This window comes from Salvelinus fontinalis, unplaced genomic scaffold (assembly GCF_029448725.1).
Source record: "Salvelinus fontinalis isolate EN_2023a unplaced genomic scaffold, ASM2944872v1 scaffold_0487, whole genome shotgun sequence".
Classification (NCBI taxonomy): Eukaryota; Metazoa; Chordata; class Actinopteri; order Salmoniformes; family Salmonidae; genus Salvelinus; species Salvelinus fontinalis.
In genome coordinates this window covers 65,001-82,500 of record NW_026600696.1, presented here as the reverse complement: position 1 = coordinate 82,500, position 17,500 = coordinate 65,001, and the positions used below count along the sequence as shown (strand labels likewise).

Here is a 17,500-nt window from a genome sequence, read left to right as displayed (position 1 = left end):
AATCTAGTAAAAAAACATAGAATTCACAAGAGTATAACAAAATCATAAAACAGCAAATTAAAAACATTGACAGGTTAATCAGGGAATCAGCCTCAAAATCCTTCATCAGTGATTTAAAAACACCAATCGGGACAAGTTCTTCCAGTTTAAAAGTATTTCGTAAGGCGTTCCAAGACGATGGCGCAGAGTACATAAAAGACCTTTTACCAAATTCAGTTTTGGACATTGGCAGGATAAAGTTCGGCGAACGAAAAGAGTACCCACCACATTTCTGAACAATAAAAATGGCCAAATAAAAAGGTAGTAAACCCAATGTAAATAAAAGTACACCAGTGACTGAGATACGTCTTCCTCAGGATGTCAGTAAGCGGTGAGAATTTGAATGGAGTGGATTGCGCAATCTGGGCCACTATAAATGATCATGGAACGGAAGTAACATTCTTTTCAACTGGGCATCTGGCGCAAGGCGGACATCACAATGGCGTCCTGGAAACGCTTTCGTTTTAGCAGTTCTATATCTCGGGTCGTGATTTTATTCGTTATAGGTGTTAAAACCATTAGACTTTGGTAGTGACACAAGTTCGTACTGTTCACATCATGACACAAATGCATCGGCACTTGGACGAGTGGACCGAGCGAAAAAAGAGCGCAGTTCCCGCAGACAAAATGTCTAATGGACGGGAGACATTGTCAGATGTACTCACCCTGCGACACGCTTTATCCTGAGTTCAGTCAAGTCAGTGCATAAAGAAATACCACGGAAAATGGTAATTTTCTCTGAGAGATGTAAGAAACAGAGGCCGAGAAAAGGTAAGAGGAGAGAGGGATTGTGTGTATGAGTCTGTATGTGAGTGTGTGAGTAGATTGGCTGTGGGGGTCGATTGAGAGAACGGGTTGTCGAGCTGCGTCTGATAGACAGGAGGAGAGGAGCAGCTTGGACCAGACACTCTGCTGGGGATCGAACCCAGATCAGAGGAGCAGCTTGGACCAGACACTCTGCTGGGGATCGAACCCAGATCAGAGGAGCAGCTTGGACCAGACACTCTGCTGGGGATAGAACCCAGATCAGAGGAGCAGCTTGGACCAGACACTCTGCTGGGGATAGAACCCAGATCAGAGGAACAGCTTAGACCAGACACTCTGCTGGGGATATAACCCAGATCAGAGTAGCAGCTTGGACCAGACACTCTGCTGGGGATAGAACCCAGATCAGAGGAGCAGCTTGGACCAGACACTCTGCTGAGGATAGAACCCAGATCAGAGGAGCAGCTTGGACCAGACACTCTGCTGGGGAGAGAACCCAGATCAGAGGAGCAGCTTGGACCAGACACTCTGCTGAGGATAGAACCCAGATCAGAGGAGCAGCTTGGACCAGACACTCTGCTGGGGATAGAACCCAGATCAGAGGAGCAGCTTGGACCAGACACTCTGCTGAGGATAGAACCCAGATCAGAGGAGCAGCTTGGACCAGACACTCTGCTGGGGAGAGAACCCAGATCAGAGGAGCAGCTTGGACCAGACACTCTGCTGGGGATAGAACCCAGATCAGAGGAGCAGCTTGGACCAGACACTCTGCTGAGGATAGAACCCAGATCAGAGGAGCAGCTTGGACCAGACACTCTGCTGGGGATCGAACCCAGATCAGAGGAGCAGCTTGGACCAGACACTCTGCTGGGGATAGAACCCAGATCAGAGGAGCAGCTTGGACCAGACACTCTGCTGAGGATAGAACCCAGATCAGAGGAGCAGCTTGGACCAGACACTTTGCTGGGGATAGAACCCAGATCAGAGGAGCAGCTTGGACCAGACACTCTGCTGGGGATAGAACCCAGATCAGAGGAGCAGCTTGGACCAGACACTCTGCTGGGGATAGAACCCAGATCAGAGGAGCAGCTTGGACCAGACACTCTGCTGGGGATAGAACCCAGATCAGAGGAGCAGCTTGGACCAGACACTCTGCTGGGGATAGAACCCAGATCAGAGGAGCAGCTTGGACCAGACACTCTGCTGGGGATAGAACCCAGATCAGAGGAGCAGCTTGGACCAGACACTCTGCTGAGGATAGAACCCAGATCAGAGGAGCAGCTTGGACCAGACACTCTGCTGGGGATAGAACCCAGATCAGAGGAGCAGCTTGGACCAGACACTCTGCTGGGGATAGAACCCAGATCAGAGGAGCAGCTTGGACCAGACACTCTGCTGATGATAGAACCCAGATCAGAGGAGCAGCTTAGACCAGACACTCTGCTGGGGATAGAACCCAGATCAGAGGAGCAGCTTGGACCAGACACTCTGCTGGGGATAGAACCCAGATCAGAGGAGCAGCTTGGACCAGACACTCTGCTGGGGATAGAACCCAGATCAGAGGAGCAGCTTGGACCAGACACTCTGCTGGGGATAGAACCCAGATCAGAGGAGCAGCTTGGACCAGACACTCTGCTGGGGATAGAACCCAGATCAGAGGAGCAGCTTGGACCAGAGACTCTGCTGGGGATAGAACCCAGATCAGAGGAGCAGCTTGGACCAGACACTCTGCTGGGGATAGAACCCAGATCAGAGGAGCAGCTTGGACCAGACACTCTGCTGAGGATAGAACCCAGATCAGAGGAGCTGCTTGGACCAGACACTCTGCTGGGGATAGAACCCAGATCAGAGGAGCAGCTTGGACCAGACACTCTGCTGGGGATAGAACCCAGATCAGAGGAGCAGCTTGGACCAGACACTCTGCTGGGGATAGAACCCAGATCAGAAGAGCAGCGGTGACCAGACACTCTGCTGGGGATAGAACCCAGATCAGAGGAGCAGCTTGGACCAGACACTCTGCTGAGGATAGAACCCAGATCAGAGGAGCAGCTTGGACCAGACACTCTGCTGGGGATAGAACCCAGATCAGAGGAGCAGCTTGGACCAGACACTCTGCTGGGGATAGAACCCAGATCAGAGGAGCAGCTTGGACCAGACACTCTGCTGGGGATAGAACCCAGATCAGAGGAGCAGCTTGGACCAGACACTCTGCTGGGGATAGAACCCAGATCAGAGGAGCAGCTTGGACCAGACACTCTGCTGGGGATAGAACCCAGATCAGAGGAGCAGCTTGGACCAGACACTCTGCTGGGGATAGAACCCAGATCAGAGGAGCAGCTTGGACCAGACACTCTGCTGGGGATAGAACCCAGATCAGAGGAGCAGCTTGGACCAGACACTCTGCTGAGGATAGAACCCAGATCAGAGGAGCAGCTTGGACCAGACACTCTGCTGGGGATAGAACCCAGATCAGAGGAGCAGCTTGGACCAGACGCTCTGCTGAGGATAGAACCCAGATCAGAGGAGCAGCTTGGATCAGACACTATGCTGAGGATGGAACCCAGATCAGAGGAGCAGCTTGGACCAGACGCTCTGCTGGGGATAGAACCCAGATCAGAGGAGCAGCTTGGACCAGACACTCTGCTGGGGATAGAACCCAGATCAGAGGAGCAGCTTGGACCAGACACTCTGCTCAGGATAGAACCCAGATCAGAGGATCAGCTTGGACCAGACACTCTGCTGGGGATAGAACCCAGATCAGAGGAGCAGCTTGGACCAGACACTCTGCTGGGGATAGAACCCAGATCAGAGGAGCAGCTTGGACCAGACACTCTGCTGAGGATAGAACCCAGATCAGAGGAGCAGCTTGGACCAGACACTCTGCTGAGGATAGAACCCAGATCAGAGGAGCAGCTTGGACCAGACACTCTGCTGGGGATCGAACCCAGATCAGAGGAGCAGCTTGGACCAGACACTCTGCTGGGGATAGAACCCAGATCAGAGGAGCAGCTTGGACCAGACACTCTGCTGAGGATAGAACCCAGATCAGAGGAGCAGCTTGGACCAGACACTTTGCTGGGGATAGAACCCAGATCAGAGGAGCAGCTTGGACCAGACACTCTGCTGGGGATAGCACCCAGATCAGAGGAGCAGCTTGGACCAGACACTCTGCTGGGGATAGAACCCAGATCAGAGGAGCAGCTTGGACCAGACACTCTGCTGGGGATAGAACCCAGATCAGAGGAGCAGCTTGGACCAGACACTCTGCTGGGGATAGAACCCAGATCAGAGGAGCAGCTTGGACCAGACACTCTGCTGATGATAGAACCCAGATCAGAGGAGCAGCTTAGACCAGACACTCTGCTGGGGATAGAACCCAGATCAGAGGAGCAGCTTGGACCAGACACTCTGCTGGGGATAGAACCCAGATCAGAGGAGCAGCTTGGACCAGACACTCTGCTGGGGATAGAACCCAGATCAGAGGAGCAGCTTGGACCAGACACTCTGCTGGGGATAGAACCCAGATCAGAGGAGCAGCTTGGACCAGACACTCTGCTGGGGATAGAACCCAGATCAGAGGAGCAGCTTGGACCAGACACTCTGCTGGGGATAGAACCCAGATCAGAGGAGCAGCTTGGACCAGACACTCTGCTGGGGATAGAACCCAGATCAGAGGAGCAGCTTGGACCAGACACTCTGCTGAGGATAGAACCCAGATCAGAGGAGCTGCTTGGACCAGACACTCTGCTGGGGATAGAACCCAGATCAGAGGAGCAGCTTGGACCAGACACTCTGCTGGGGATAGAACCCAGATCAGAGGAGCAGCTTGGACCAGACACTCTGCTGGGGATAGAACCCAGATCAGAAGAGCAGCGGTGACCAGACACTCTGCTGGGGATAGAACCCAGATCAGAGGAGCAGCTTGGACCAGACACTCTGCTGAGGATAGAACCCAGATCAGAGGAGCAGCTTGGACCAGACACTCTGCTGGGGATAGAACCCAGATCAGAGGAGCAGCTTGGACCAGACACTCTGCTGGGGATAGAACCCAGATCAGAGGAGCAGCTTGGACCAGACACTCTGCTGGGGATAGAACCCAGATCAGAGGAGCAGCTTGGACCAGACACTCTGCTGGGGATAGAACCCAGATCAGAGGAGCAGCTTGGACCAGACACTCTGCTGGGGATAGAACCCAGATCAGAGGAGCAGCTTGGACCAGACACTCTGCTGGGGATAGAACCCAGATCAGAGGAGCAGCTTGGACCAGACACTCTGCTGGGGATAGAACCCAGATCAGAGGAGCAGCTTGGACCAGACACTCTGCTGAGGATAGAACCCAGATCAGAGGAGCAGCTTGGACCAGACACTCTGCTGGGGATAGAACCCAGATCAGAGGAGCAGCTTGGACCAGACGCTCTGCTGAGGATAGAACCCAGATCAGAGGAGCAGCTTGGATCAGACACTATGCTGAGGATGGAACCCAGATCAGAGGAGCAGCTTGGACCAGACGCTCTGCTGGGGATAGAACCCAGATCAGAGGAGCAGCTTGGACCAGACACTCTGCTGGGGATAGAACCCAGATCAGAGGAGCAGCTTGGACCAGACACTCTGCTCAGGATAGAACCCAGATCAGAGGATCAGCTTGGACCAGACACTCTGCTGGGGATAGAACCCAGATCAGAGGAGCAGCTTGGACCAGACACTCTGCTGGGGATAGAACCCAGATCAGAGGAGCAGCTTGGACCAGACACTCTGCTGAGGATAGAACCCAGATCAGAGGTGCAGCTTGGACCAGACACATTGCTGAGGATAGAACCCAGATCAGAAGAGCAGCTTGGACCAGACACTCTGCTGAGGATAGAACCCAGATCAGAGGAACAGCTTGGAGCAGACACTCTGCTGAGGATAGAACCCAGATCAGAGGAGCAGCTTGGACCAGACACTCTACTGAGGATAGAACGCAGATCAGAGGAGCAGCTTGGACCAGACACTCTGCTGGGGATAGAACCCAGATCAGAGGAGCAGCTTGGACCACTCTGCTGGGGATAGAACCCAGATCAGAGGAGCAGCTTGGACCAGACACTCTGCTGAGGATATAACCCAGGTCAGAGGAGCAGCTTGGACCAGACACCCTGCTGAGGATAGAACCCAGATCAGAGGAGCAGCTTGGACCAGACACTCTGCTGGGGATCGAACCCAGATCAGAGGAGCAGCTTGGACCAGACACTCTGCTGGGGATAGAACCCAGATCAGAGGAGCAGCTTGGACCAGACACTCTGCTGGGGATAGAACCCAGATCAGAGGAGCAGCTTGGACCAGACACTCTGCTGGGGATAGAACCCAGATCAGAGGAGCAGCTTGGACCAGACACTCTGCTGAGGATAGAACCCAGATCAGAGGAGCAGCTTGGACCAGACACTCTGCTGGGGATAGAACCCAGATCAGAGGAGCAGCTTGGACCAGACACTCTGCTGAGGATAGAACCCAGATCAGAGGAGCAGCTTGGATCAGACACTCTGCTGGGGATAGAACCCAGATCAGAGGAGCAGCTTGGACCAGACACTCTGCTGAGGATAGAACCCAGATCAGAGGAGCAGCTTGGACCAGACACTCTGCTGGGGATAGAACCCAGATCAGAGGAGCAGCTTGGACCAGACACTCTGCTGAGGATAGAACCCAGATAAGAGGAGCAGCTTGGACCAGACACTCTGCTGGGGATAGAACCAAGATCAGAGGAGCAGCTTGGACCAGACACTCTGCTGGGGATAGCACCCAGATCAGAGGAGCAGCTTGGACCAGACACTCTGCTGGGGATAGAACCCAGATCAGATGAGCAGCTTGGACCAGACACTTTGCTGGGGATAGAACCCAGATCAGAGGAACAGCTTGGACCAGACACTCTGCTGGGGATAGAACCCAGATCAGAGGAGCAGCTTGGACCACTCTGCTGGGGATAGAACCCAGATCAGAGGAGCAGCTTGGACCAGACACTCTGCTGAGGATATAACCCAGGTCAGAGGAGCAGCTTGGACCAGACACCCTGCTGAGGATAGAACCCAGATCAGAGGAGCAGCTTGGACCAGACACTCTGCTGGGGATCGAACCCAGATCAGAGGAGCAGCTTGGACCAGACACTCTGCTGGGGATAGAACCCAGATCAGAGGAGCAGCTTGGACCAGACACTCTGCTGGGGATAGAACCCAGATCAGAGGAGCAGCTTGGACCAGACACTCTGCTGGGGATAGAACCCAGATCAGAGGAGCAGCTTGGACCAGACACTCTGCTGAGGATAGAACCCAGATCAGAGGAGCAGCTTGGACCAGACACTCTGCTGGGGATAGAACCCAGATCAGAGGAGCAGCTTGGACCAGACACTCTGCTGAGGATAGAACCCAGATCAGAGGAGCAGCTTGGATCAGACACTCTGCTGGGGATAGAACCCAGATCAGAGGAGCAGCTTGGACCAGACACTCTGCTGGGGATAGAACCCAGATCAGAGGAGCAGCTTGGACCAGACACTCTGCTGGGGATAGAACCCAGATCAGAGGAGCAGCTTGGACCAGACACTCTGCTGGGGATAGAACCCAGATCAGAAGAGCAGCGGTGACCAGACACTCTGCTGGGGATAGAACCCAGATCAGAGGAGCAGCTTGGACCAGACACTCTGCTGAGGATAGAACCCAGATCAGAGGAGCAGCTTGGACCAGACACTCTGCAAAGGGAGAGCTGAGGATAGAACCCAGATCAGAGGAGCAGCTTGGACCAGACACTCTGCAGGGGATAGAACCCAGATCAGAGGAGCAGCTTGGACCAGACACTCTGCTGAGGATAGAACCCAGATCAGAGGAGCAGCTTGGACCAGACACTCTGCTGAGGATAGAACCCAGATCAGAGGAGCAGCTTGGATCAGACACTATGCTGAGGATAGAACCCAGATCAGAGGAGCAGCTTGGACCAGACACTCTGCTGAGGATAGAACCCAGATCAGAAAGCAGCTTGGACCAGACACTCTGCTGGGGATAGAACCCAGATCAGAGGAGCAGCTTGGACCAGACACTCTGCTGGGGATAGAACCCAGATCAGAGGAGCAGCTTGGACCAGACACTCTGCTGAGGATAGAACCCAGATAAGAGGAGCAGCTTGGACCAGACACTCTGCAGAGGGAGAGCTGAGGATAGAACCCAGATCAGAGGAGCAGCTTGGACCAGACACTCTGCTGAGGATAGAACCCAGATCAGAGGAGCAGATTGGACCAGGCACTCTGCTGGGGATAGAACCCAGATAAGAGGAGCAGCTTGGACCAGACACTCTGCTGAGGATAGAACCCAGATCAGAGGAGCAGCTTGGACCAGACACTCTGCTGAGGATAGAACCCAGATCAGAGGAGCAGCTTGGACCAGACACTCTGCAGAGGGAGAGCTGAGGATAGAACCCAGATCAGAGGAGCAGCTTGGACCAGACACTCTGCTGGGGATAGAACCCAGATCAGAGGAGCAGCTTGGACCAGACACTCTGCTGGGGATAGAACCCAGATCAGAGGAGCAGCTTGGACCAGACACCCTGCTGAGGATAGAACCCAGACCAGAGGAGCAGCTTGGACCAGACACTCTGCTGAGGATAGAACCCAGATCAGAGGAGCAGCTTGGACCAGACACTCTGCAGAGGGAGAGCTGAGGATAGAACCCAGATCAGAGGAGCAGCTTGGACCAGACACTCTCCTGGGGATAGAACCCAGATCAGAGGAGCAGCTTGGACCAGACACTCTGCTGGGGATAGAACCCAGATCAGAGGTCAGCCAGAGAGATGGTTTATTTGGTCAACTTCAAGTAAAGAAGTGCAAATAGCGAGTTGAGGGGGACCCGTGATCTTTACACCAGCAAAACAAAATAGTTTGCACACAACAGGCAAATTGTGGATTTGCTCCACCGTAAATGAATAGGTTATTAGTAGGTTAAAATCTACTAGTCACAGACAAGCAACTTGACATGCTGCCACATGAAGGATAACAAAGTGCAGAGAGATCCTTGATGAAAACCTGCTCCAGAGTGCTCAGGACCTTAGACTTGGGGCGAAGGTTCACCTTCCAACAGAACAATGACCCTAAGCACACAGCCAAGACAACGCAGGCGTGGCTTCGGGACAAGTCTCTGACTGTCCTTGAGTGGCCCAGCCAGAGCCCGGACTTGAACCCGATTGAACATCTCTGGAGAGACCTGAAAATAGCTGTGCAGTGATCGCTCCCCATCCAACCTGATAGAGCTTGAGAGGATCTTTAGAGAAGAATGGGAGAAACTCCCCAAATACAGGTGTGCCAAGCTTGTAGCGTCATACCCAAGAAGACTCGAGGCTGTAAACGCTGCCAAAGGTGCTTCAACAACGTACTGAGTAAAGGGTCTGAATACTTATGTAAATGTGGTATATCTGGGTTTTAAAATATTATATATTATTATATATTATTTTGCAAACATTTCAAAAAAACTGTTTTGCTTTGTCATTATGGGGTATTTTGTATAGATTGATAAGGGAGAAAAAACTCTTTACACAGATGTAGTATTAATATATATTATATTATTATAGTCTTTACACAGATGTAGTATTAATATATATTATATTATTATAGTCTTTACACAGATGTAGTATTAATATATATTATATTATTATAGTCTTTACACAGATGTAGTATTAATATATATTATATTATTATAGTCTTTACACAGATGTAGTATTAATAAATATTATATTATTATAGTCTTTACACAGATGTAGTATTAATATATATTATATTATTATAGTCTTTACACAGATGTAGTATTTACTATATATGATATTATTATAGTCTTTACACAGATGTAGTATTTACTATATATGATATTGTTAAAGTCTTTACACAGATGTAGTATAAATATATATATATAATATTACTATAGTCTTTACACAGATGTAGTATTAATATATATATTATATTACTATAGTCTTTACACAGATGTAGTGTTAATATATATTATACTATTATAGTATTTACACAGCTGAAGTATTTATATATATTGTATTATAGTGTTATAGTCTCTACACAGATGTAGTATTAATATATATAGTATATTATTATAGTCCCTACACAGATGTAGTATTAATATATATAGTATATTACTATAGTCTCTACACAGTTGTAGTATTAATATATATAGTATATTACTATAGTCTCTACACAGATGTTGTATTAATATATATAGTATATTATTATAGTCCCTACACAGATGTAGTATTAATATATATATTATATTACTATAGTCTTTACACAGATGAAGTATCAATATATATAGTATATTACTATAGTATCTACAAAGATGTAGTATTAATATATATATTATATTACTATAGTCTTTACACAGATGTAGTTTTAATATATATTATATTATTATAGTCTCTACACAGCCGCTATCTTGACTCCTCTCCTCTCCTCTCCTCTCCTCTCCTCTTCTCTCCTCTCCTCTCCTCTCCTCTCCTCTCCTCTCCTCTCCTCTCCTTTCCTTTCCTCCTCCAGACTATAGGCCTATGAACTCCAGTCAAGAATCAGCCTCCGGTCCCAGGACCCAGACTGTGAAAACAGCTGCTGGAAAGTCTGGGAAGGCTGGGAAAGCCGTAAAGAGTGGGAATAGAGTGAAGTCAGCGAGATTGGGGAAACCAGAGAATGCCTGGAGCGTTGTTGTGAAGAATCGTGTTCCTAGAGCAGCAACCTCCCGAGCTGAGAGGATCTGGCCAGGAGGAGTCATTCCTTACATCATCGGAGGAAACTTCACTGGTCAGTATGTATGGTGGATCTGGCCAGGAGGAGTCATTCCTTACATCATCGGAGGATAATTCACTGGTCAGTATGTATGGTGGATCTGGCTAGGAGGACTCATACCACTGGTCAGTATGTATGGTGGATCTGGCCAGGAGGAGTCATTCCTTACATCATCAGAGGAAACTTCACTGGTCAGTATGTATGGTGGATCTGGCCAGGAGGAGTCATTCCTTACATCATCGGAGGATAATTCACTGGTCAGTATGTATGGTGGATCTGGCTAGGAGGACTCATACCACTGGTCAGTATGTATGGTGGATCTGGCCAGGAGGAGTCATTCCTTACATCATCAGAGGAAACTTCACTGGTCAGTATGTATGGTGGATCTGGCCAGGAGGAGTCATTCCTTACATCATCGGAGGATAATTCACTGGTCAGTATGTATGGTGGATCTGGCTAGGAGGACTCATACCACTGGTCAGTATGTATGGTGGATCTGGCCAGGAGGAGTCATTCCTTACATCATCAGAGGAAACTTCACTGGTCAGTATGTATGGTGGATCTGGCCAGGAGGAGTCATTCCTTACATCATCGGAGGATAATTCACTGGTCAGTATGTATGGTGGATCTGGCTAGGAGGACTCATACCACTGGTCAGTATGTATGATGGATCTGGCCAGGAGGAGTCATTCCTTACATCTTTGGAGGAAACTTCACTGGTCAGTATGTGTGGTGGATCTGGCCAGGAGGAGTCATTCCTTACATCATCGGAGGAAACTTCACTGGTCAGTATGTATGGTGGATCTGGCTAGGAGGACTCATACCTTACCTCATAGGAGGACTCATTCCACTGGTCAGTATGTATGGTGGATCTGGCTAGGAGGACTCATACCTTACATCATCGGAGGAAACTTCACTGGTCAGTATGTATGGTGGATCTGGCTAGGAGGACTCATACCTTACATCATCGGAGGAAACTTCACTGGTCAGTATGTATGGTGGATCTGGCTAGGAGGAGTCATTCCTTACATCATAGGAGGAAACTTCACTGGTCAGTATGTATGGTGGATCTGGCTAGGAGGACTCATACCTTACCTCATAGGAGGACTCATTCCACTGGTCAGTATGTATGGTGGATCTGGCTAGGAGGACTCATACCTTACATCATCGGAGGAAACTTCACTGGTCAGTATGTATGGTGGATCTGGCTAGGAGGACTCATACCATTGGTCAGTATGTATGGTGGATCTGGCTAGGAGGACTCATACCACTGGTCAGTATGTATGATGGATCTGGCTAGGAGGACTCATACCACTGGTCAGTATGTATGGTGGATCTGGCTAGGAGGACTCATACCACTGGTCAGTATGTATGATGGATCTGGCTAGGAGGACTCATACCACTGGTCAGTATGTATGATGGATCTGGCTAGGAGGACTCATACCTTACATCATAGGAGGAAACTTCACTGGTCAGTATGTATGGTGGATCTGGCTAGGAGGACTCATACCACTGGTCAGTATGTATGATGGATCTGGCTAGGAGGACTCATATCACTGGTCAGTATGTATGATGGATCTGGCTAGGAGGACTCATACCTTACCTCATAGGAGGAAACTTCACTGGTCAGTATGTATGATGGATCTGGCTAGGAGGACTCATACCACTGGTCAGTATGTATGATGGATCTGGCTAGGAGGACTCATACCACTGGTCAGTATGTATGATGGATCTGGCTAGGAGGACTCATACCACTGGTCAGTATGTATGGTGAATCTGACTAGGAGGACTCATACCACTGGTCAGTATGTATGATGGATCTGGCTAGGAGGACTCATACCACTGGTCAGTATGTATGATGGATCTGGCTAGGAGGACTCATACCTTACATCATAGGAGGAAACTTCACTGGTGAGTATGTATGATGGATCTGGCTAGGAGGACTCATACCTTACCTCATAGGAGGAAACTTCACTGGTCAGTATGTATGGTGGATCTGGCTAGGAGGACTCATACCACTGGTGAGTATGTGTGATGGATCTGGCTAGGAGGACTCATACCACTGGTCAGTATGTATGAGGGATCTGGCTAGGAGGACTCATACCACTGGTCAGTATGTATGGTGGATCTGGCTAGGAGGACTCATACCACTGGTCAGTATGTATGGTGGATCTGACTAGGAGGACTCATACCACTGGTCAGTATGTATAATGGATCTGGCTAGGAGGACTCATACCTTACCTCATAGGAGGAAACTTCACTGGTCAGTATGTATGATGGATCTGGCTAGGAGGACTCATACCACTGGTCAGTATGTATGATGGATCTGGCTAGGAGGACTCATACCACTGGTCAGTATGTATGATGGATCTGGCTAGGAGGACTCATACCACTGGTCAGTATGTATGGTGAATCTGACTAGGAGGACTCATACCACTGGTCAGTATGTATGATGGATCGGGCTAGGAGGACTCATACCACTGGTCAGTATGTATGATGGATCTGGCTAGGAGGACTCATACCTTACCTCATAGGAGGAAACTTCACTGGTCAGTCTGTATGGTGGATCTGGCTAGGAGGACTCATACCACTGGTGAGTATGTGTGATGGATCTGGCTAGGAGGACTCATACCACTGGTCAGTATGTATGAGGGATCTGGCTAGGAGGACTCATACCACTGGTCAGTATGTATGGTGGATCTGGCTAGGAGGACTCATACCACTGGTCAGTATGTATGGTGGATCTGACTAGGAGGACTCATACCACTGGTCAGTATGTATAATGGATCTGGCTAGGAGGACTCATACCTTACCTCATAGGAGGAAACTTCACTGGTCAGTATGTATGGTGGATCTGACTAGGAGGACTCATACCACTGGTCAGTATGTATGGTGGATCTGGCTAGGAGGACTCATACCACTGGTCAGTATGTATGGTGGATCTGACTAGGAGGACTCATACCACTGGTCAGTATGTATGATGGATCTGGCTAGGAGGACTCATACCACTGGTCAGTATGTATGGTGGATCTGGCTAGGAGGACTCATACCACTGGTCAGTATGTATGATGGATCTGACTAGGAGGACTCATACCACTGGTCAGTATGTATGATTCATCTGGCTAGGAGGACTCATACCACTGGTCAGTATGTATGATGGATCTGACCAGGAGGACTCATACCACTGGTCAGTATGTATGGTGGATCTGACTAGGAGGACTCATACCTTACATCATAGGAGGAAACTTCACTGGTCAGTATGTATGGTGGATCTGGCTAGGAGGACTCATACCACTGGTCAGTATGTATGATGGATCTGGCTAGGAGGACTCATATCACTGGTCAGTATGTATGATGGATCTGGCTAGGAGGACTCATACCTTACCTCATAGGAGGAAACTTCACTGGTCAGTATGTATGATGGATCTGGCTAGGAGGACTCATACCACTGGTCAGTATGTATGATGGATCTGGCTAGGAGGACTCATACCACTGGTCAGTATGTATGATGGATCTGGCTAGGAGGACTCATACCACTGGTCAGTATGTATGGTGAATCTGACTAGGAGGACTCATACCACTGGTCAGTATGTATGATGGATCTGGCTAGGAGGACTCATACCACTGGTCAGTATGTATGATGGATCTGGCTAGGAGGACTCATACCTTACATCATAGGAGGAAACTTCACTGGTGAGTATGTATGATGGATCTGGCTAGGAGGACTCATACCTTACCTCATAGGAGGAAACTTCACTGGTCAGTATGTATGGTGGATCTGGCTAGGAGGACTCATACCACTGGTGAGTATGTGTGATGGATCTGGCTAGGAGGACTCATACCACTGGTCAGTATGTATGAGGGATCTGGCTAGGAGGACTCATACCACTGGTCAGTATGTATGGTGGATCTGGCTAGGAGGACTCATACCACTGGTCAGTATGTATGGTGGATCTGACTAGGAGGACTCATACCACTGGTCAGTATGTATGATGGATCTGGCTAGGAGGACTCATACCACTGGTCAGTATGTATAATGGATCTGGCTAGGAGGACTCATACCTTACCTCATAGGAGGAAACTTCACTGGTCAGTATGTATGGTGGATCTGACTAGGAGGACTCATACCACTGGTCAGTATGTATGGTGGATCTGGCTAGGAGGACTCATACCACTGGTCAGTATGTATGGTGGATCTGACTAGGAGGACTCATACCACTGGTCAGTATGTATGATGGATCTGGCTAGGAGGACTCATACCACTGGTCAGTATGTATGGTGGATCTGGCTAGGAGGACTCATACCACTGGTCAGTATATATGATGGATCTGACTAGGAGGACTCATACCACTGGTCAGTATGTATGATTCATCTGGCTAGGAGGACTCATACCACTGGTCAGTATGTATGATGGATCTGACCAGGAGGACTCATACCACTGGTCAGTATGTATGGTGGATCTGACTAGGAGGACTCATACCACTGGTCAGTATGTATGGTGGATCTGACTAGGAGGACTCATAACACTGGTCAGTATGTATGATGGATCTGACTAGGAGGACTCATACCACTGGTGAGTATGTATGGTGGATCTGGCTAGGAGGACTCATACCACTGGTCAGTATGTATGGTGGATCTGACCAGGAGGACTCATACCACTGGTCAGTATGTATGATGGATCTGACCAGGAGGACTCATACCACTGGTCAGTATGTATGGTGGATCTGACTAGGAGGACTCATACCACTGGTCAGTATGTATGATGGATCTGACTAGGAGGACTCATACCACTGGTCAGTATGTATGGTGGATCTGACTAGGAGGACTCATACCACTGGTCAGTATGTATGATGGATCTGGCTAGGAGGACTCATACCACTGGTCAGTATGTATGGTGGATCTGGCTAGGAGGACTCATACCACTGGTCAGTATGTATGGTGGATCTGACCAGGAGGACTCATACCACTGGTCAGTATGTATGATGGATCTGGCTAGGAGGACTCATACCACTGGTCAGTATGTATGATGGATCTGACTAGGAGGACTCATACCACTGGTGAGTATGTATGGTGGATCTGACTAGGAGGACTCATACCACTGGTCAGCATGTATGATGGATCTGACTAGGAGGACTCATACCACTGGTCAGTATGTATGATGGATCTGGCTAGGAGGACTCATACCACTGGTCAGTATGTATGGTGGATCTGGCTAGGAGGACTCATACCACTGGTCAGTATGTATGGTGGATCTGACCAGGAGGACTCATACCACTGGTCAGTATGTATGATGGATCTGACCAGGAGGACTCATACCACTGGTCAGTATGTATGGTGGATCTGACTAGGAGGACTCATACCACTGGTCAGTATGTATGATGGATCTGACTAGGAGGACTCATACCACTGGTCAGTATGTATGGTGGATCTGACTAGGAGGACTCATACCACTGGTCAGTATGTATGATGGATCTGGCTAGGAGGACTCATACCACTGGTCAGTATGTATGGTGGATCTGGCTAGGAGGACTCATACCACTGGTCAGTATGTATGGTGGATCTGACCAGGAGGACTCATACCACTGGTCAGTATGTATGATGGATCTGGCTAGGAGGACTCATACCACTGGTCAGTATGTATGATGGATCTGACTAGGAGGACTCATACCACTGGTGAGTATGTATGGTGGATCTGACTAGGAGGACTCATACCACTGGTCAGCATGTATGATGGATCTGACTAGGAGGACTCATACCACTGGTCAGTATGTATGATGGATCTGGCTAGGAGGACTCATACCACTGGTCAGTATGTATGGTGGATCTGGCTAGGAGGACTCATACCACTGGTCAGTATGTATGGTGGATCTGACCAGGAGGACTCATACCACTGGTCAGTATGTATGATGGATCTGGCTAGGAGGACTCATACCACTGGTGAGTATGTATGATGGATCTGACTAGGAGGACTCATACCACTGGTCAGTATGTATGATGGATCTGGCCAGGAGGACTCATACCACTGGTCAGTATGTATGATGGATCTGGCTAGGAGGACTCATACCACTGGTGAGTATGTATGATGGATCTGGCTAGGAGGACTCATACCACTGGTCAGTATGTATGGTGGATCTGGCTAGGAGGACTCATACCACTGGTCAGTATGTATGGTGGATCTGACTAGGAGGACTCATACCACTGGTCAGTATGTATGGTGGATCTGACTAGGAGGACTCATACCACTATTCAGTATGTATGATGGATCTGACTAGGAGGACTCATACCACTGGTGAGTATGTATGATGGATCTGGCTAGGAGGACTCATACCACTGGTCAGTATGTATGATGGATCTGACTAGGAGGACTCATACCACTGGTCAGTATGTATGATGGATCTGACTAGGAGGACTCATACCACTGGTCAGTATGTATGATGTATCTGGCTAGGAGGACTCATACCACTGGTCAGTATGTATGATGGATCTGGCTAGGAGGACTCATACCTTACCTCATAGGAGGAAACTTCACTGGTCAGTATGTATGATGGATCTGGCTAGGAGGACTCATACCACTGGTCAGTATGTATGATGGATCTGGCTAGGAGGACTCATACCTTACCTCATAGGAGGACTCATACCATTGGTCAGTATGTATGATGGATCTGACTAGGAGGACTCATACCACTGGTCACCTCATAGGAGGAAACTTCACTGGTCAGTATGTATGATGGATCTGGCCAGGAGGACTCATACCACTGGTCAGTATGTATGATGGATCTGACTAGGAGGACTCATACCACTGGTCAGTATGTATGATGTATCTGGCTAGGAGGACTCATACCACTGGTCAGTATGTATGATGGATCTGGCTAGGAGGACTCATACCTTACCTCATAGGAGGAAACTTCACTG

At 49.1% G+C, this 17,500-nt stretch overlaps 1 protein-coding gene across 1 annotated transcript in view; it reads left to right on the top strand.

Moving 5' to 3' along the window:
- Positions 1-17,500, top strand: part of LOC129846244 (dorsal-ventral patterning tolloid-like protein 1) — a gene marked incomplete at its 3' end in the record, with an annotated part of 143,890 nt that overhangs the window by 61,393 nt on the left and 64,997 nt on the right. The window contains exon 4 of the mRNA XM_055914250.1: positions 10,346-10,603. Within this exon, the coding sequence (XP_055770225.1) occupies positions 10,346-10,603 (258 nt within the window). The remainder of the gene's footprint in view (positions 1-10,345; positions 10,604-17,500) is intronic.